The sequence below is a fragment of the Oncorhynchus nerka genome, linkage group LG11 (genome assembly GCF_034236695.1).
Source record: "Oncorhynchus nerka isolate Pitt River linkage group LG11, Oner_Uvic_2.0, whole genome shotgun sequence".
In the NCBI taxonomy this organism is placed as follows: domain Eukaryota; kingdom Metazoa; phylum Chordata; class Actinopteri; order Salmoniformes; family Salmonidae; genus Oncorhynchus; species Oncorhynchus nerka.
The window spans coordinates 66,617,683-66,638,600 of NC_088406.1; the positions used below are offsets into that span (position 1 = coordinate 66,617,683).

The 20,918-nt window shown below is 43.0% G+C and overlaps 1 protein-coding gene across 2 annotated transcripts; it reads left to right on the forward strand.

The window, feature by feature from the left end:
- The first annotated feature begins 222 nt into the window (after nucleotides 1-222).
- On the forward strand, nucleotides 223-19,772 carry LOC115137403 (uncharacterized). 2 transcript variants are annotated; one of them, XM_029673718.2, is made up of 7 exons: nucleotides 223-694; nucleotides 1,074-1,204; nucleotides 4,883-5,041; nucleotides 9,513-9,680; nucleotides 17,028-17,139; nucleotides 17,367-18,324; nucleotides 18,423-19,772. In XM_029673718.2, coding segments are annotated over exons 1-7 (1,788 nt in total). In that variant the 5' UTR covers nucleotides 223-435; the 3' UTR covers nucleotides 18,424-19,772. The 2 variants fall into 2 exon arrangements, with proteins under 2 accessions (XP_029529578.2, XP_064880905.1); XM_065024833.1 differs by having other exon boundaries at nucleotides 17,367-19,772.
- Nucleotides 19,773-20,918: the final 1,146 nt, after the last annotated feature.

The following is a 20,918-nucleotide window of genomic DNA, read 5'->3' on the forward strand; positions in this document are numbered from 1 at the left end:
TATTGCATTGGGGGGACTTATTTGACCTTGGAACATGTTTAAAACCCCAATAAAACATTCAAATATCACTTAAATATGATCAAATATGAATCATTGTTAATGTTTAGACAATTACGTTTCACATATCATGAATAAATATAGGTTATTGATACTTTTCTATTACATGGGGAAAATTTATTTGGGAAATTTGCCGAAAACCTGTGACCCGGAAGTACTTTTTGGTGTTGCGACAAGGTGCTGGTGTAAACAGTTACCAATATCAATTTCATCGTTAGAGTTTTACTTTAGACGTTTATTGACACCCTGGAATTCAAAATATGAATAATTTAACTGTATAACAGTATATATATACCCCATGTAGTGTTTAATTCGCGTTTGAGACAGGACTTGCTTGATATGTTATCAAGGTAACGCTAGCTAGCTGCTTAGCTAACAATGGCTAACTGTATGGTTTTTCACACTCAAATAGCCTCCATTATGGAGGTGCTAGCGAATGCAGCCGTGTCAGAGATCTGTAAACTCGTAGACGACGACTATACAGTGTTTCGTTTGGAAATAACTCAAAGCCAGAAAGAAAACCGGGCTCTGCGGAGGAAACTACAGCTACTGGAACTAAAGGGGTCACGGGAGCGCATCCTCGCAAGTCGTCCCAGAAGTGTCAAGATCCTCGACCGATACAGAGGAATGGGAAGAGGTACATTTTGCAGAATGCCGAAGCTGCGAGGCCTGTCGCCCGGTTCCGCTCTACGCATGTGTGACTTTAGATTTGTTAACCACATACTGTATATGGTTAACCAGAATTGGGTGTTGGATAGTATATAATAATTCCCCAGATTACTTAACTAGATATCTTACGCAAAGACACTATCATATCCTAACCAGATTCTTAATGTACTACATTTCCTGTTATATACTCATTGAAAACAATGTGATGCATGGAACATAATCAATACATAGTATATCAAGAAGTTATAAGAAGTGTTACCGTACATCCTTGCCAATTGTTGACAGCATCAATAGTGTACAATATACCACTAACCTAACCACCTCTTTTCCTCCAATCACTCTCTCAGGTGAAGGACATCTCACTGGAGGCCACAGGAGCTTTGTTAAACCAGCGGGACACAATACATGGAGAGATGACCAATCAATCACTGTTGATGAGGGGAGTGGAATCTCAACCCAGCACCCTATCATGATAGAGGTTAGTGTAATAGTCTTGCAAATGTGTCCCGTTTATTTCAGAAAGGCTCCCCTCAGCTATTCACTTGCATGTACATCCTTATTTATCTGCCAATGCAGAGTTTGTGAGACTTCCCTATGACATTGTTATCCAATTCTTACATGCTGACTACACCGGCCACACGTGTGAGCCTTCGCGCGCATGTTGATTTTGTCCATCCACACCAGACGCGATCAGGACATGCAGTTTGAAATATCAAAGTGAACCAACTATATTAATTTTGGGACAGGTCATTACACTGTGAGGGAAGTGTTATGTTTATGCATCAAATCAATGCTACAAAGTATCGAATCAAGGCTACTTTCTACTAACTAATTGGAAAGGTTCATGCAGATGACTGGCTGATCATGTATGGAGGAATCATCACTATCACTGTTCCTCAACTTGGCAATACGCCCAGAATATGGGAACCACCGAGGTATCTCAGTTTCAAGGTCTCAATTTGGAGAGAGAGAAAGCCTTGTGAGGTGGGGATACTTTGCTGCCTCAGGACCTGGACGACATGCCTTAATAGAAGGAACCATGAATTCTGATCTGTATCAGAGAATTCTACAGGAGAATGTCAGGCCAGCCGTCTGTGAGCTGAAGCTGAAGTGCAGCTGGGTCATGCAGCAAGACAATGATCCAAAACACACAATAAAGTCTACATGAAAATGGTTAAAAAGCAACACATTTAAAGTTTTGGAATGGCCTAGTCAAAGTCCAGACCTAATCCCAATTGAGATGTGGTGGCAGGACTTGAAACGAGCAGTTCATGCTTGAAAACCCACAAATGTCGCTGAGTTAAAGCGTACAAGAGTTGGCCAAAATTCCTCCACAGCGAGTGAGAGGTTGATCAACAACTACAGGAAGAATTTGGTTGGTCATTGCAGCTAAAGGTGGCACAACCAGTTATTGAATGTAAGGAGGCAATAACTGTTTCACATAGGGGAATTGGGTGTTGCATAACATTTTAAAAGCAATAAAATAGGTTTAATAAAAAAATATTTATTTATAAACTCAGGTTCCCTTTATCTAATATTAGGTTTTGGTTGAAGATCTGATAATTAAGTATCAAAAATATGCAAAAATAGAGTATCACAAAGGGGCAAATCATTTTTCAAAGGCACTGTAAATACACGCTCTGTTACGATACAGGAAAGATATGTTTTAGAGCTGGGACGGACAAAAATGAAAACACGAATTAGGCAAATAAATTGTCCTTTAAAAACCTGTTTTATATAACATTTTATGTGCTATAACTTGGCAAATCAATACATGTGACTCTGGATGACAACATAATGAGGTTCGTTTCCAACATTAGGTCTGTCTTCCTAAAGAAGTTAAATCCGCTTCATGTTTTGTTTCCTTGCCATGATACTAACGAGTATCGCGATTCCAGTATTGTCCCGGCCCTAGTTTTAGCTTAAAAATAATCGATGCGAATCGGTTTGATTAGAGAACAATTCGATGTGATTCGGTTCGATGCACAAACATTTGTTGCATAAACACATTCATTTTCCATTCTAAATTCAAATCTGCTGCTGATGGAGCTCATGAGCTGGAGCTGACTGTGTGTGTGTCTACATTATGTATGTCTATGGTGTGTTAGTGGTTCACCCATCCACAATTGCTAATAACCCATCTGCAACTGCCCAACTATATGTGATAAAGTTCAATTCTGAGACCCGACCCTAACCCGCTAATATAGAAAATGCGCTGTAGTCTACAGTCAAAGATGGCGGGAAGATTTTTGGACAGGGGCCTCCCGGGTGGCGCAGTGGTTAAGGGCGCTGTACTGCAGCGCCAGCTGTGCCACCAGAGACTCTGGGTTCGCGCCCAGGCTCTGTCGTAACCGCCCGCGACCTGGAGGTCCGTGGGGTGACGCACAATTGGCCTAGCGTCGTCCGAGTTAGGGAGGGCTTGGCCGGTAGGGATGTCCTTGTCTCATCGCGCACCAGCGACTCCTGTGGCTCGCTAACCGGGGTAGCCAGGTGCACAGTGTTTCCTCCGACACATTGGTGAGGCTGGCGTCCAGGTTGCATGTGCGCTGTGTTAAGAAGCAGTGTGGGTAGGTTGGGTTAAGTATTGGAGGACGCATGACTTTCAACCTTCGTCTCTCCCGAGCCCGTACGGGAGTTGTAGCGATGAGACAAGATAGTAGCTTCTAACAATTGGATACCACGAAATTGGGGGAGAAAGAGGTAAAAAAAATATATTTAAAAAGATTTTTGGACAGGTGGTGCAGGAATCTTTTGACTCATTTAAATATGTTTCTGCTTATAATTTCCGACATTTTGGCTATTTTGTTAATCAACTTGTCTATAATTAGATACATGCAGCTTCTCTTCTGTCAACATATGCTACCCTAGAAGACTGAATAAACCCTTGCTCACCAGCATAATGTCAATAAATAATAGAATGTGGACTGCTTTCTGTCATCTCTGCTGCTTTCTGGGAGAAAGTGCAATGTATAAAATAAAAATGGAAATTTTGCACAATCTTTCATATGACAGTTTGTAAGGAAATAGAAAGCTGTGAAAACGATCCAACATGTTTCTGATAAGATTTCAGTTTGGCTTGGATGCATATTTTATGTGGTTGAAATACTATCAGCTTTTATGATGCTGACGGTCCCTAACTGTGCATTTGCAGTCTCTCATGTAACCATACCAAACGTAACATACCATTCTAATTTGAGTGTCCCGGATTTACGTTTACCATGTTTCGTCTAGTCTGTGAGACCAGGCTGATGCAGCCTACAGATATAAAAGTATTTAACCCGACCACCACCCACCCTCTCTTCATCCACACGGATACACCCGTGGGGACTACGGGTAATGAGCCAACCCCTGCATCACTAGTGTATGTAAAGGATGTATGTCTATTATCTATGTCCTAGGCACCTGATCTGAGCCATAAGGGAGACTAGGTATTTACCACTATCAGATTGGGGGGGGGTCAATGTAGCCTGTTTTTGTCTCCCCACTTTGGTTCTGAAATTACCATCACCCACTAATGAACTTGTCATGTTTGCAGATTAAGTGTTTGAGCTCGTAATGTATCAATATTGATCGTTTACAAATTAGCTATGACATATCCAAAGTTGTGCTATAAATTAATTGGCTTTCACCCCCCATCTCAAAAACAAATGCAGTGTGCCAGATTGCTGTCCTCGTTCTGAAATGGTTAACTTCACCCAGTATATCTAAAAATGACCATATACACTGATTGTTTGAAGCAAAACTACCAAAACTATTGCTGATGGTGAACCTGAACAATCGAAACGCAGATCTATTGTAAGCCCCCGTTCAGCAGCTTAACTAGGCTACTGATATTTCCTGGGGTTGTTCGGCATGCAAGCTGACTTGTAGACCAATGACTGCCAACACGGGTACATTCTTAGTTCGACACTGAAGAGAGGACGCATCGGTTGTGACAAAAGAGGAGGTATGGTAAGGTAGAAAGACAGTAACATGTTAGTGAATCTGCGATTTGTAATGTTTGAATGGACTTTCTGACCGACGCGTTGACCGACCAATGGGTGCGGACCAATGCAATTGTATCTGAAACATTTTAATTGGGACCGATGCATTTTGGTTGAATAGTTACATCCCTACCGATTCTACTCATGAATTATAACCTCTGTTCTTGTATCAGTCTGCAGGTCCTGGGGTCAAGCATGAGAGGTCTGAACGAGAGCCACAACACAGCAGAGACATCCAGACTGTAGCAGCGGTTGGAGTGACGCCCCCTGTAGACACTGAGGGCCTTACCACTGCCGTGCCCCAGCCCAGGACCCGATGCAGCATCACGGAGGTCAGTGGAACGCCGAACGCCGTCCTCAAGTCAGAGACCGACACAGAGACTTTAACTGTAACACAAAGGCTCTTACACACAGGATCTGACCACAGATCAGACCCAGAGAGACTGGGGCCACTGGGCTGTCCTGCTCCCGGCTCAGAGTATTTACTTCACGGTAACTCGAGCATGAGGATGGTTCATTCCCATCCGGACTCAGGTGACGTGTTAGAGACTGGTAATGATCCATCTTGTTCTTACACTACAGAGATGGACCCTGGCAACATATCCTTGGGTTTAGAGACACAGACTGATCTGTCTACAGGGGACTGGAACCGGTACAGTAATAGTGTATTTTCTGAAGGGTGCCTAGATAAAAAAGGGGAGGGTCTGGTCGTAGATGAAGTGACTGTGAAAGTGGAGGGCGACATTCCTCCCACATGGAATGCAGATAGTCACCTAGGAGACAAAAACTCACAGGGGAGAGGTTTCATAGATTACAGAGAAAGCTTAGAGACAAATCCAAATGTCACAACCCACTCCCCTTTACCTGCGTTTAGGGATCACAACCCAGTGTCCACGTTGATGGGGCATTCTGATTTACACAGCCGCATCCTTTTCGATCAGGTATTGAACTCAAACGACAAGGCTAGAGCTCAGGCTCAGAGAGGGGAAGCCACATCAGGCAGTAGTAAAGAGAAACGGTTCCTCTGCATGTTCTGTAAGAAAGGCTTCAGCTGCCCCCAGACAGTGGAGATCCACCAGAGGGTCCACACAGGGGAGAAACCCTACAGCTGTACCCAGTGTCCCATGCGCTTCACACAGGCTGGTGACCTGAAGAGGCACCACAGGGTCCACACAGGGGAGAAACCCTACAGCTGCCCACAGTGTCACATCCACTTCACCCAGGCTAGCAGCCTGAAGAGGCACCTGAAGGTCCACACAGGAGAAAGGCTGTTCACCTGTACACACTGCGGGAAGAGGTTCTCAGAGAGGAGCATCCTCAGGATACACCAGCAGAAAAACCATTCCACAAAATAAACCATTCCAATGTATAGTTTAAGTTTAGATCAAACCCTGCATTAAAGACAAAGATGTATTGTCCGCAGAAAATATCCACTGATGTATTTGGAAGAATGAGAGTAACAGATTTCAGTGTTGAATATTCCTGAATAGAATATTGCATCCAGACATTGTGTGATATGAGCCTAAAAAGTCTGTAACATATTGTGTTTGTACTTTGTAGGCTATATGATGTTCACAAATGCCCATTTCATTACTTCCATTCAACTACTTTTTTAAAAAGTAATTAATTAGAAAAATGTATGCAGTTTATCAACTTCATGCAGATCTTTTGTTGAGGCGTGTGGTTTTCATATGGTGTATTTAAACCTTGTTTATATTTAGTAAACACAAAATGGGACTTTTCATTCTAAGACTTTCATTGAGACTCTCTTTAATATACATCACATCTGATCACACCCTATTCTGCATACACCCAACAGTGCTTTATAACCATTATACACTTACTAAATATACCTACACACTAACAAACACCCCGTAGTCCATTAGACCAACAAACACCCCGTAGTCCATTAGACCAACAAACACCCCGTAGTCCATTAGACCAACAAACACCCCGTAGTCCATTAGACCAACAAACACCCCGTAGTCTATTAGACCAACAAACACTCCGTAGTCTATTAGACCAACAAACATCCTGCAGTCTATTAGACCAACAAACACCCTGTAGTCTATTAGACCAACAAACATCCTGCAGTCTATTAGACCAACAAACACCCTGCAGTCTATTAGACCAACAAACACTCCGTAGTCTATTAGACCAACAAACACTCCGTAGTCTATTAGACCAACAAACATCCTGCAGTCTATTAGACCAACAAACACCCTGTAATCTATTAGACCAACAAACACCCCGTAGTCTATTAGACCAACAAACACCCCGTAGTCTATTAGACCAACAAACACCCCGTAGTCTATTAGACCAACAAACACCCCGTAGTCTATTAGACCAACAAACACCCCGTAGTCTAATAGACCAACCAACACCCCGTAGTCTATTAGACCAACAAACACCCCATAGTCTATTAGACCAACAAACACCCTGTAGTCTATTAGACCAACAAACACCCTGCAGTCTATTAGACCAACAAACACCCTGTAGTCTATTAGACCAACAAACACCCTGCAGTCTATTAGACTAACAAACACCCTGTAATCTATTAGACTAACACACCATGTAGTCTGTTAGTGTAACAGACTTCAGGATGTTTGTTAGTCTAACAAACGATCTGTAGTCTATTAAACAACAAACACCCTGTAGTCTATTACACTAACAAACACCTACTGATGCTGACTTAACTAATCATAGTTGACTTATTATTTTACCCACATTATCCTATTTATGTCCACCATGATGGGTTTAACAACAATGAAGTCATTCTGTAACAACAATGAAGTCATTCTGTAACTACAGTATAGGACTCAAACGTAGTTGGGATGGGTAACTCTCCGGGCCATACTTTCAAAAATGAGAAAAGTTCAAGGTTAAGTTTAAACGACCACCTGATGAGGTTAGTAGGTTATCATAGGGCTAAATCTGCAAGCTTATGTACAGTGGGGCAAAAAAGCATTTAGTCAGCCACCAATTGTGCAAGTTCTCCCACTTAAAAAGACGAGAGGCCTGTAATTTTCATCATAGATACACTTCAACTATGACAGACAAAATTAGCAAATTATTGTGGAAAATAAGTATTTGGTCACCTACAAACAAGCAAGATTTCTGGCTCTCACAGACCTGTAACTTCTTCTTTAAGAGGCTCCTCTGTCCTCCACTCGTTACGTGTATTAATGGCACCTGTTTGAACTTGTTATCAGTATAAAAGACACCTGTCCACAACCTCAAACAGTCACACTCCAAACTCCACTATGGCCAAGACCAAAGAGCTGTCAAAGGACACCAGAAAAAAAAATTGTAGACCTGCACCAGGCTGGGAAGACTGAATCTGCAATAGGTAAGCAGCTTGGTTTGAAGAAATCAACTGTGGGAGCAATTATTAGGAAATGGAAGACCTACAAGACCACTGACAATCTCCCTCGATCTGGGGCTCCACGCAAGATCTCACCCCGTGGGGTCAAAATGATCACAAGAATGGTTAGCAAAAATCCCAGAACCACACAAGACCACTGACAATCTCCCTCGATCTGGGGCTCCACGCAAGATCTCACCCCGTGGGGTCAAAATGATCACAAGAATGGTTAGCAAAAATCCCAGAACCACACGGGGGGACCTAGTGAATGACCTGCAGAGAGCTGGGACCAAAGTAAAAAAGCCTACCATCAGTAACACACTATGGCGCCAGGGACTCAAATCCTGCAGTGCCAGACGTGTCCCCCTGCTTAAGCCAGTACATGTCCAGGCCCGTCTGAAGTTTGCTAGAGAGCATTTGGATGGCCCAGAAGAAGATTGGGAGAATGTCATATGGTCAGATGAAACCAAATAACTTTTTGGTAAAAACTCAACTCGTCGTGTTTGGAGGACAAAGAATGCTGAGTTGCATCCAAAGAACACCATACCTACTGTGAAGCATGGGGGTGGAAACATCATGCTTTGGGGCTGTTTTTCTGCAAAGGGACCAGGACAACTGATCTGAAGAATGAATGAAGGGCCATGTATCGTGAGATTTTGAGTGAAAACCTCCTTCCATCAGCAAGGGCATTGAAGATGAAACGTGGCTGGGTCTTTCAGCATGACAATGATCCCAAACACACCACACGGGCAATGAAGGAGTGGTTTCGTAAGAAGCATTTCAAGGTCCTGGAGTGGCCTAGCCAGTCTCCAGATCTCAACCCCATAGAAAATCTTTGGAGGGAGTTGAAAGTCCGTGTTGCCCAGCAACAGCCCCAAAACATCACTGCTCTAGAGGAGATCTGCATGGAGGAATGGGCCAAAATACCAGCAGCAGTGTGTGAAAACCTTGTGAAGACTTACAGAAAATGTTTGACCTCTGTCATTGCCAACAAAGGGTATATAACAAAGTATTGAGAAACTTTTGTTATTGACCAAAATACTTATTTTCCACCATAAATTCATAAAACATCCTACAATGTGATTTTCTGGATTTTTTCTCTCATTTTGTCTGTCATAGTTGAAGTGTACCTATGATGAAAATTACAGGTCTCTCTCATCTTTTTAAGTGGGAGAACTTGCACAATTGGTGGCTGACTAAATACTTTTTTGCCCCACTGTAATGGGAACAGATAACATGTAGCCTTTGCTCACGTGCCACTACGTCAATGATTTTAATTGGCTGTTGCTTAAACTTAACCTTGAACTTAAACCTTTTCTAATGTTCGTAAGTATGGCCCCAACATGTTGAAAGTGTGTGTGTTTATTATACGTGTGTGCGACTGTGTGTCTCCTGAGGGAGACTTTGTCGGTGTAATCTGTATCACCTGTCACTTCCAGGAGGAGGAGGAGGGTCCAGAGGTGCAGCTGGTGAAGGAGGAGGGGTGTGAGGAGAGTCTGGGGAACCCTGAGGGGACCATGGTCATGGAGGACAACCAGACTACACCTCCTCCTGAAACCACAGAGGAACCAACTGAGCAGCACAGGACCACATACAGTCTCACTGAGGTGAGCCAACTGTAAACTACTGTCTGAATGGTGTTAGGTCAGGGCCCGTATCCACAAAGCCTCTGAGTAGGAGTGCCGATCTAGGATCAGTTTTGCCTTTGAGATCATAATAACACTATGTAGACAGGTGGGGACAAGGGCCCGTAGTTATCTAACTGCCTGAAAATTCTGTGACACAAATTTGGTCCTACTTTTACGCATGTTATCAACATTCCTATGACTTAAAAGTACTCATATCTCAGGGTGTATTTAAGAGAGCTCAATAGGGGTCTTAACCGGTTAGGAGTTGCCAGAAGTTGCCACCTTACCCTTCTTGGCAACAGTGTAACAGTGATGATTTGGGTCCATCACAGACCGTCAAACCCAGATGGCACTTAAAGCACCTCAAATCAAAGGTTCATTTTCCCACCACTCTACGCCAGATTATTAAAAAAAACATGCTGCCGTCATCCAATTCACTGGTTTCCCGGGAGTTTTTGGCGTCATTGATTATGCCCACATCAAAACCATTGCCCTCCATGGATGAGGACACATTCATCAATCGAAAGCGGTACCACAGTATTAACACCAAAGTGTTTTTTTTAATGCAGACTATAAGATTCTTGATGTTGTAGCCAACTGGCCTGGGTCTTCACGACTCCAGAGTGCTCAGTGAGAGCGGCCTCAACATGCTGTTTGAGCGCAATGTTGTTCCCTTGGATGTCACTTTCTTGGTGACAAGGGGTACCCCCAGATAAGGTGGCTGCTAAACCCCTTTTCTACGTCCTCTCCCCGGGGCTCAGCTCAATTATAACAGGTGAGGCAATAGGCCAAACATTTAATTTATGGGCTACATAATACAGTGGGCTTTATCTCAGTGTAATTAAAATATTAATCCACCTAAAATGACATGTAAATATTGTTTTATCTGAGGGATCACACGGAGCCTGGTAGAAAGGGGAATAGGCCAGTGGAAGAGGAGATTTCATGTTCTGCATGGAGAGGTGCGTCACAGCCCAAGCAAGGATGGTCTGTCGCATAATAATGTCTTCTTACATTTACATTTACATTTAAGTCATTTAGCAGACGCTCTTATCCAGAGCGACTTACAAATTGGTGCATTCACCTTATGACCTCCAGTGGAACAGTAGTGCATCTAAATCTTTTCAGGGGGAGGGGGGGTGAGAGGGATTACTTTATCCTATCCTAGGTATTCCTTAAAGAGGTGGGGTTTCAGGTGTCTCCGGAAGGTGGTGATTGACTCCGCTGTCCTGGCGTCGTGAGGGAGTTTGTTCCACCATTGGGGGGCCAGAGCAGCGAACAGTTTTGACTGGGCTGAGCGGGAACTGTACTTCCTCAGTGGTAGGGAGGCGAGCAGGCCAGAGGTGGATGAACGCAGTGCCCTTGTTTGGGTGTAGGGCCTGATCAGAGCCTGGAGGTACTGAGGTGCCGTTCCCCTCACAGCTCCGTAGGCAAGCACCATGGTCTTTAGCGGATGCGAGCTTCAACTGGAAGCCAGTGGAGGGAGCGGAGGAGCGGGGTGACGTGAGAGAACTTGGGAAGGTTGAACACCAGACGGGCTGCGGCGTTCTGGATGAGTTGTAGGGGTTTAATGGCACAGGCAGGGAGCCCAGCCAACAGCGAGTTGCAGTAATCCAGACGGGAGATGACAAGTGCCTGGATTAGGACCTGCGCCGCTTCCTGTGTGAGGCAGGGTCGTACTCTGCGGATGTTGTAGAGCATGAACCTACAGGAACGGGCCACCGCCTTGATGTTAGTTGAGAACGACAGGGTGTTGTCCAGGATCACGCCAAGGTTCTTAGCGCTCTGGGAGGAGGACACAATGGAGTTGTCAACCGTGATGGCGAGATCATGGAACGGGCAGTCCTTCCCCGGGAGGAAGAGCAGCTCCGTCTTGCCGAGGTTCAGCTTGAGGTGGTGATCCGTCATCCACACGGATATGTCTGCCAGACATGCAGAGATGCGATTCGCCACCTGGTCATCAGAAGGGGGAAAGGAGAAGATTAATTGTGTGTCGTCTGCATAGCAATGATAGGAGAGACCATGAGGTTATGACAGAGCCAAGTGACTTGGTGTATAGCGAGAATAGGAGAGGGCCTAGAACAGAGCCCTGGGGGACACCAGTGGTGAGAGCACGTGGTGTGGAGACGGATTCTCGCCACGCCACCTGGTAGGAGCGACCTGTCAGGTAGGACGCAATCCAAGCGTGGGCCGCGCCGGGAGATGCCCAACTCGGAGAGGGTGGAGAGGAGGATCTGATGGTTCACAGTATCGAAGGCAGCCGATAGGTCTAGAAGGATGAGAGCAGAGGAGAGAGAGTTAGCTTTAGCAGTGCGGAGCGCCTCCGTGAAGAGAAGAGCAGTCTCAGTTGAATGACTAGTCTTGAAACCTGACTGATTTGGATCAAGAAGGTCATTCTGAGAGAGATAGCGGGAGAGCTGGCCAAGGACGGCACGTTCAAGAGTTTTGGAGAGAAAAGAAAGAAGGGATACTGGTCTGTAGTTGTTGACATCGGAGGGATCGAGTGTAGGTTTTTTCAGAAGGGGTGCAACTCTCGCTCTCTTGAAGACGGAAGGGACGTAGCCAGCGGTCAGGGATGAGTTGATGAGCGAGGTGAGGTAAGGGAGGAGGTCTCCGGAAATGGTCTGGAGAAGAGAGGAGGGGATAGGGTCAAGCGGGCAGGTTGTAGGGCGGCCGGCCGTCACGACATCTGCAAACTACGGCTCATCCATCTACCTCCCAACGATGGACAATCTGAAACTGACGATGACAACAGTGACTATGGCGATGATGATGCAAGCCCCAGTGCCATAGGTGGACAGGGAACGCTTTTCCACCAGCACTTTACCAACCTTCACTTTAAGTAGGCTCGCATAACAATCTCCACACTTCGTTTTGCCGTTTTGTCAGCGCAGGAGAATGGTCTCGTAGAACCCAATATCTAGCTACAGAACATTAAGCTATTGGAATGGGAGAGCATCATACAGATATGCAGGGTTGGGTAGGTTACTTTCTAAATGTAATCCGTTAGTTACTAGTTACCTGTCCAAAATTGTAATCAGTAACGTAATTTTTGGATTACCCAAACTCAGTAACGTAATCTGATTACACACAGTTACTTTTAGATTACTTTCCCCTTAAGAGTTAATAGATGAAGACAACAATGTATGTTAGCAATTGAACCACATCTATTGCAGGATAAATCAATGTTAAAGTTTACATATCTGGCCATATATGGATGTGAAATTTTACTTTACGGATTGGTTATGTAGGCTTCTTCTAACCCACCGCTTTCTACTACTACATATAATAATACAATTAAATGATATCTTTACATTAAAAACCAAAGTCTATCAGAATTACAGTCATTCCAATAAATGTTATACCCCTTAATCTTCAAGAATAGGACTTGAAATATGGAAGTATAGATTTGCCAAATTGTTTTACCTGAGCATAACCCCAAAAATAAGGACTTATTAGCCAGCCCTACTATGTTTGATTTTGTTGTCATGGAGGACTGATTGGGCTCATTGATTTGAGTTGAAAAATTAAAAGCTGTGCTCATGGAATGTTATGCTTTGAGCCCTACTGAAAAGTTATATTTACATGTGAAAAATTAATGCCTTATGCTGCATTTGCTATTGGCCTATTGTTTAAATTTTTGTTGGTGACACTTTGATTCCTTGATAATATGCAGCTGTTTAAAGGGCAAATCCACAGAACAATGACAAAATGGGTGCCCCGCCTCTGGTTTGGTAAAAAAAAAAGCTGCGGGATGGGCCTGGAGAAATATAACCACTGTCAGAATAATAGACAGAGCTACAGATGCAAGGACTGACCATCGATGATATCAAAATTGTTTTAACCATGTTATGAGGCTATAGTGTTTGTTTACATTTACAATGTTTGCAAACATTGGAGAAAAACAAGCTTATATTTGGGCTTTTCATGGAGTCTGACAGTTGAACCAAGCTCATGAGGCATTTATAAGTGATAATCTTTAAGAATAAATGGATATCTATATATATCAATTGAAAGTTCAAAAAATGACGTAGCAACTACAGATTGCCCCTTTAAGTCTATCAAAAGTGTGCAAGTTTGAGCATATGTCCATTAGGCCTATGGATTTATTTATTTCATCAGCATGAATTAGATTGAGCAATATATGCCCCAATTGTATTCCATAGGCTGGGATCCACACTTTGCAGCTGTTGCAAGAGCGCATTTTCTCACTGGCTGTCTACTGGTTTCAAAAACAATGATTGATAGGCAGCTTAAACGTCTTGAATTCAACCATTATTGGGTTCAAATACACAGATCTGTGAACAGCCATCCACAACAACCACAATCCATAAGTGGCAAATAGCTAAATGAGATTCACATCAATGCGCAAGCGTTTATTCAAATTGGATCATCTTTGGGTGGCGACAGCAGTCGCACCATTACAAGCTATAGCTTGGACTGTAGCCTACAAAATGCCTATTCCTGCTTGTCACATATACTCCCTCTCCGGCCTCTAGGTCATCAGGCTGCTGATTATTCCGCACACCTGTCACAATCGTCTCGCGCACCTGCGGCTCATGACACTCACCTGGACTCCATCACCTCCTTGATTATCTTCCCTATATCTATCACCTCCCTTGGTTCTTTCTTCGGGTGTTATTGACTCTGTTTTCATGTCCGTGCGTTGTTTGTGTTGGTTTTATTTATTAAAACACTCACTCCCTGAACTTGCGTTCCGATTCTCAGCGCACTCGTTACACTGCGCTTTTCCTGCGATCGATCCATCAAACACATTTAGTGTGTGATAAGTTTTTCCGCAAACAATTTGTTCAAAATATAAATGTGAAAAGTGTTTTGAAATTCAACAGTAAGCTTAAATCCTATTGTGCTGATCGGTGACCCTCAACAGCGCAGCGTTTTGCTAATCGCCAATGCTCGAGATGTTCACTTTTGAGCCCTTCAGGTAGTTAAACACATTCCGCTAGGGCACTGAGGTGTTTACGTGGAGGGCCACCTCCTGAATGCAGACAATACCCATTAGACAACAAAATAGTCTACTTTACAGCGTGCATAACATAGCAACTGAATTTAGGTGAAGGGAAATGGAAATCTCCAACCTACATTTTGATAGGATGGTATACCAGCCTTGTTCACATTCGTCAGGAGTCCTTATAGAAAAATGAAATGTGCTGTTTGTTTCAGATATGGCCCTTGATAATAATTTTGTATTTCTCATCTTGCTCTGCAAGTAAAATACTTTCCTCATCCCGCCAGTTTTATTTCCATGATCGCATGCCGCATAATGACATGTTTAAAAACATGCTAGAAAAAAAGCTAGAAAATGTCAAAGGGATTGGTAGTTCTATGTAAAGAGGGTAATGTGAGACAGATGTTAATCATTTTCTATCAAACTAATTGGATGAGTTAGATGAGCCTCTTTCTCTCACCACAGTGGCAAAATGTCATGCGTCGGTGTGCCTGTGCGTAATATTTAACCTAAATAGGACTAATAGCCAATGTTACAATTAGCCGACACCATTATGATTATATTTTATGAGTATTTACGTTTGGCAATAACAAGATATCTAATAGCCTACAAAACAAACAATGTTGCTAGCCCTGCAATTGGTTTGATATTAATGTTGCTTAATTGTATCAGTCTTGTTTTTGGAAATGTGGAATATCCTCAGTGTGCCCTTTTTCGAACCCCAAAAATACAAAACGTCATCACACTTTCACTTAACGGCTCTTCTCATGTCGTAAAAACGTGCTGAGATCAACTCATAAAATTAACCCCTACTCATCGCTGAGAGGGGAGGGGAGAGACGTAATAACTACCTTTTTAGGTCCTATTCTGAGCAGTGTGTAAATTAGGTCACAGTCGATTCCTATGAGTAATTCTGAGACGCTTGATAACTACGGCCCCTGATCCTCGATTAGCACTTCCACTCTGAGACTCTGGACCCTTATCCACAAAGTGTCTCAGAAAGGGTCTTAGGATTCCTCTGTCAACCTGTTTTCAGACAATAAAAAGCTCCCAGCTCAGAGAAGGTTTTAGGATGACACTGCTCAGACAAACTCTGGGCCAGGAGTAAAATCAACTCATAAAAGTTTCTCAGGTGGAAATCACGAAAGTTTGAGTTACCGCAAAGGAATAGGCATCAAGATACTTGCCGATGTTGCATAAAACGTTGAAAGGTTTAATCTTTACACAATTAAAAAGTTAACATAGCCCCTAGATGCTTTCAATTGCTCAATTTATAGGCATGACCAATTTAGGCATTTTAACAACAATGTGTTATTCCCTTGAAATAACATGAAGTCGATTCATGAAATAATCGAATGTAAAAAAAATACACTGAGTGTACAAAACATTAAGAACAACTCCCTAATATTGAGTTTTTCCTTCAGAACATCCTCAATTTGTTAGGGCCTGGACTACAAGGTATCAAAAGTGTTCCATAGGGATGCTGGCCCATGTTGACTCCAATGCTTCCCTCAGTTGTGTCAAGTTGGCTGGATGTCCTTTTGGTGGTGGACCATTCTTGATACAGACAGGAAACTGTATTTATCAAATTATACCCCTTCAAAAGGCACTTCAATATTTTGTCTTGCCCATTCACCCTCTGAATGGCACACAATCCATGGCTTAATTTTTGTTTTACCTGTCTCCTCCCCTTCAACTACAATGATTGAAGTGGATTTAAGAAGTGACGTCAATAACGGTCATATCTTTCACTTGGTCAGTCTGTCATGGAAAGAGCAAGTGTTAGTATTTAGACATATGTGATTTAGACCTTGTGAAATCATTGTCAAACGCGTAAGAAATACTATGCATGTAGGTCTAGATTATTTCTGGATTGATCATTTAGAAATATCAAAACATTATTTCAACAACTCTAAAGCAATTTCCTGTCTATGGCACCAGAACCACTGACTCGCTGCCTTTTTCTATAATCAAGACACCTGCTGGTAACTCTTAACTGGTTAGGACAGCTCAAGAGGTTTCCTAAATATCGGGCATCTAGATGACTAAAGAGGCTTCAAGCATAGCTTTTATTTTTACCCATAAGAGTAAAATGTATCTATTCTCAGCACTTATGACCAATTTTTTACTCTGAGACTTTGTTGATATGGCCCCTGGTCTTTATTAATTTTGTTTTAAGTGAGGGATCATGCCTTTGAAGTATCAAACCATTAAAGAGTGTCAGGTAGTCACATCAACTAACATGCTTGCATAGTACTCATAGTAATCCCTCATTGCCCAATCAGAAGATGCTTCATAGCAGGGTGCTCATATCAGATTTCTTGATCCAACATCCTCTCACTCTGTATCTCTTACAGTCAGTAGACATGGAGGATGGGAAGCCTGACCTGCTGCTGGTCAAAGAGGAGACAATAGAAGAAGGACCAGAGATCATTGATCTGCTGAGTGGACTAAAGATGGGGGCGCAAGGTAAGGGAGAAATACATAAAACCTACATACAGTAATAGATCTTCAATGGGAATAGTTATGCACCTGCCTATTTTAGATTTTTCTTCATTCATAAAATGAAATCAATACAACTTATGTTTACATACAAAAACACACATTATAATGTATGAACTTCACCAGGTAATTGACAAAATGTAGAGTTCTCTCTGCCATGTTTGTAAAGTCTATTTTGTAACCTCTTCCTGCAGGTGGTTGGCTGGAGGCTAACAGAGGAGACTGGGCTGCCATCTTGGATTCCCAGACCCAGACTGGTGCACCCAAGGGCTCAGGGGACAACATCACTGAGCAGGCCAGGACCAGAGGCGACATAGTGGAGATCAGTGGATGGGACAGTGTCCTCAACTCTGGAGTGGGGAACAACACCTTGAACCAAAACCAGAAACAGACAGTCGAACACAAAACAACAACCAAACTCAGTCTCCATGACAATAGACTGGCTGAGACCAGGGCAAGGTGTAGATTTGGTCTGGAGGGACCGGGAGGTGTCCTTATGCGGCGGGACAGAACAGACACAGACTCGGCTAGCGATGCTCCGTCCTGCTCCTATAGTTGTGATTCAGAGAGACTAATGGTGCCTCAGGTTAACCCCCTAACAGGTGCAGCCTTCAGTCTGCCTTCTGTAGGATCTATCAACTGGAACATGGACCTTGCGACAACACAGACACTCCCTGGCATTTGTCCTCCTCACAGTCTCCTAATGTTAAACCAGACCTCAGACAATGCCAGTGGCTCAACACTAAATGGCTACACAAGCCCATTGACAAATGACAGTAGTAGTAACGCTATCAGCAGATCTGGTGGCAAAGAGAAGCGCTTCCCGTGTTCATTCTGTGGGAAAGCCTTCAGTTTCCCCAAACAGGTGGAGATCCACCAGAGGAGGCACACGGGGGAGAAACCATTCAGCTGTCATCTTTGCCGGGCCAGTTTCTCCCAGTTGTCCAACCTGAAGAGGCACCAGAGGGTTCACACTGGGGAGAAGCCTTACAGCTGCCCCCAGTGTGAGAAGAGGTTCTCCCACCAGCACCATCTGAAGATACACCTGAAGGTCCACATGGGAGAAAGGTCTGTACGCACTGGGGAAAGAGTGTTCTCGGAGAGGAGTTATCTCAGGATACACCAGCAGAAAATGCACACGGACAACATATAGTGAGTGTTAAAGGAATAATTATTTTATTTAGCGCTTTTCATACAATATCTCACTTTTAAAAAACAGACAAAAACAAAAAGTGTGTCTTCTCCTTCAGGGTCCTGTCTAATGCCTGGGCTCATAGAAAGCCTGGACCTGGGTCTAGCCTTCCTCAGTTACCTCATGGTTACCCCACTAATAGACTGGGTCAGGATTGGTGTTCACAAGAGGTACCTAGCCTGTAACACAGCACACAATCCCAACAATACCCAAACAATGGCTAGAGGTCAAGGAGGGAGCTCAAAGACTAACCATCTGAGGGTGGTGGCTCGTGCCTCCTCTGGTGTCATTGGATTACAACGCGCGAGGCCGAGCATGAGGACAGATGCTGACAAGACATACGCCTGCCCCAGGTGTGGGAAGCACTTCGCTAAGACTAAATATATGAAGCAGCACCAGAACATTCACACTAAGGAGGCCTTTCAAGTGCAAGCTATATTACAAGATCTTCTCATTCCTGAGTAGCCTTATTATGGGGAGAAATTGTAGCAGTGTGGCTTGAGATATATACAAGGGATATCTTGAAACTATTCTTTAGCTGTTATATTATAGTCATCATGTGAAGTGTCTTGGGCTAAGAGGGTAATTAACCATATAACATTCATTACACTTTGTTAACTTGTCATTTAAAATAGGCTTGTGTGCCTGTTTTTAGAGAGACTAGGTTAGAATAAGGACAGTTTAATTTTTACCTTACTGAGGTGATGTAGATGGAATAAAGTGATATTATTATATATTCTCACACACTTTTTTCTAAACTAGTCTGCTCTCTGCTTGAAAGATACTGATCATAGGAGATTTGATGTGTAGCGTAATAAGCAGTACCGCATTTCAAAGAACAGCATACATCACTTTCATTTAACCACACCCTTTGAGCTATGACGCCAACCAATAAGATACTTTCTCTTCGGTGTAACGGAAGTGGGTGTGGCTAGGCGACATGGCGGAAGCAGATGTGGAACTGAAATCGAATGGCGGTGGAGAAAAAGATGACTGGACTTTTGTCCAAAAGAATTGGATTAGGAGAAAAACTTTTGTTTGAAAATGTCTAGTTTTGATCATATCCCCATTGTATCTGGTAAGACTGCGGTTTTTGGAAAAACAATATATGCCAGACTTGGTGAATCCGTTTCCATTTAGTGTGTTTCTACTGATCAGAAAATATGAATATAGTCTATCTTGCATTGATGTGTTACCTGTCAAAGGAGTCATTTTTGGAGTCTTGGAAGAAGTCGACATTGCTCTACTGAAGAATGAATCTTGTGGTAAATGGCATGAAGGAGAAGATTTAGTCTGTTATTGGGATTTTTATGTGGAGTGTCTCCCTACCCGAGTGCAGCTGGGATATGTGTACTATTCTGTGAGAGCCTTTTATATACTTCTTAATAAACTCAAATGGATAAGTTAAGTCAAAGTTAAATGTTTTTTTCAAAATCGAATCACTTCCTGAATTGCAGTAGCTGTGCTTGGGTAAAATCAACAGGGAAGCCAATCCAGGGGGGGGGAGCCATATTACAACCCGTGTGATGATTGCGTTGTCTGCTCTATAACCTGTTAGTTCATAGGCCTATATATCACAGTGTCAAGGCATAAGGCCGAGACAATAAGAAGACACAGTGGCAGAATAAATTCAACCACACCTTTGTTTCATCACAAAACTGGAGAGTAACATATATCCGGTGAAGTTAAAACACATGACCATGCTGGTCAAGCAAGTAAATGTTTCCGACATTGTCGGACTTCTAAACAACTATTGATTTAGAATCACGGAAAATTACCGTTTTCTGTGCGTGCGTGCCTTGACTCACCCTACTTGAAAAGAATCGCCAATGCCGCCATCTTCTTTAATGTTGCCTAAACGGTCTATGACTGTTATACAGTACACACTTTACGTTTCTGTTGTCCTAGGCTACCTGGCTAAAATACTTGCTAACTAGCCTAACTTCCTTTCATGGGAGACGATGCACTAGGCCAGCTAGTTAACATTACCCTACTTATTAAACTTCCATCCAAACGTAGTTTTTAAGAGAGCAGAGTTGGAGAGACTTGCAATTTCTCTTGAGATACGTTTTATAGCATACTTTTTAGGAGTGGGACGGATTTCAGTCGGAGACAAATATGGGTAATCAATATTGATTTATACGCAATGTAGTAAACTATAGCCTAATCATATTTAAAAAGTACATCTGCTCTATTGTATTACACGTGTACCTGATCTCACACGTATGGCTACTGAACTTGAAGCAGCAGCAAGAATGATGGCAGCGGACACTTGCACTTTCTCTTGAGCTAGGTTTTGCATATAGTCTACATTTTAGGACGACGATGTGCAGGCAGACAGATACATTGGTAGCCTAATCAATATTTATTGAAAACGAAAAGGTACAACGCTCACTCCCCATGGTAGCCTGTGCGCGCCTTTTCCTTTTCAATTGTTATCACATTTTTTGATTGCACCTCGACTCACGTTGGTTGAGGGCTTTCCATGATCAATATTTATTTACAGACACTGTAGTAAACTATAGTCTAATCATATTTAAATTACTTTCCTTGG

What these genes read in the sequence shown, in the direction of transcription:
- LOC115137403 (XM_065024833.1), top strand. Translation starts at nt 436, where the DNA reads ATGGCTAACTGTATGGTTTTTCACACTCAAATAGCCTCCATTATGGAG. An exon ending in ATACAGAGGAATGGGAAGAG is followed by an intron (nt 695 to 1,073) that starts GTACATTTTGCA and finishes TCACTCTCTCAG; the next exon opens with GTGAAGGACATCTCACTGGA. An exon ending in AGCACCCTATCATGATAGAG is followed by an intron (nt 1,205 to 4,882) that starts GTTAGTGTAATA and finishes TTCTTGTATCAG; the next exon opens with TCTGCAGGTCCTGGGGTCAA.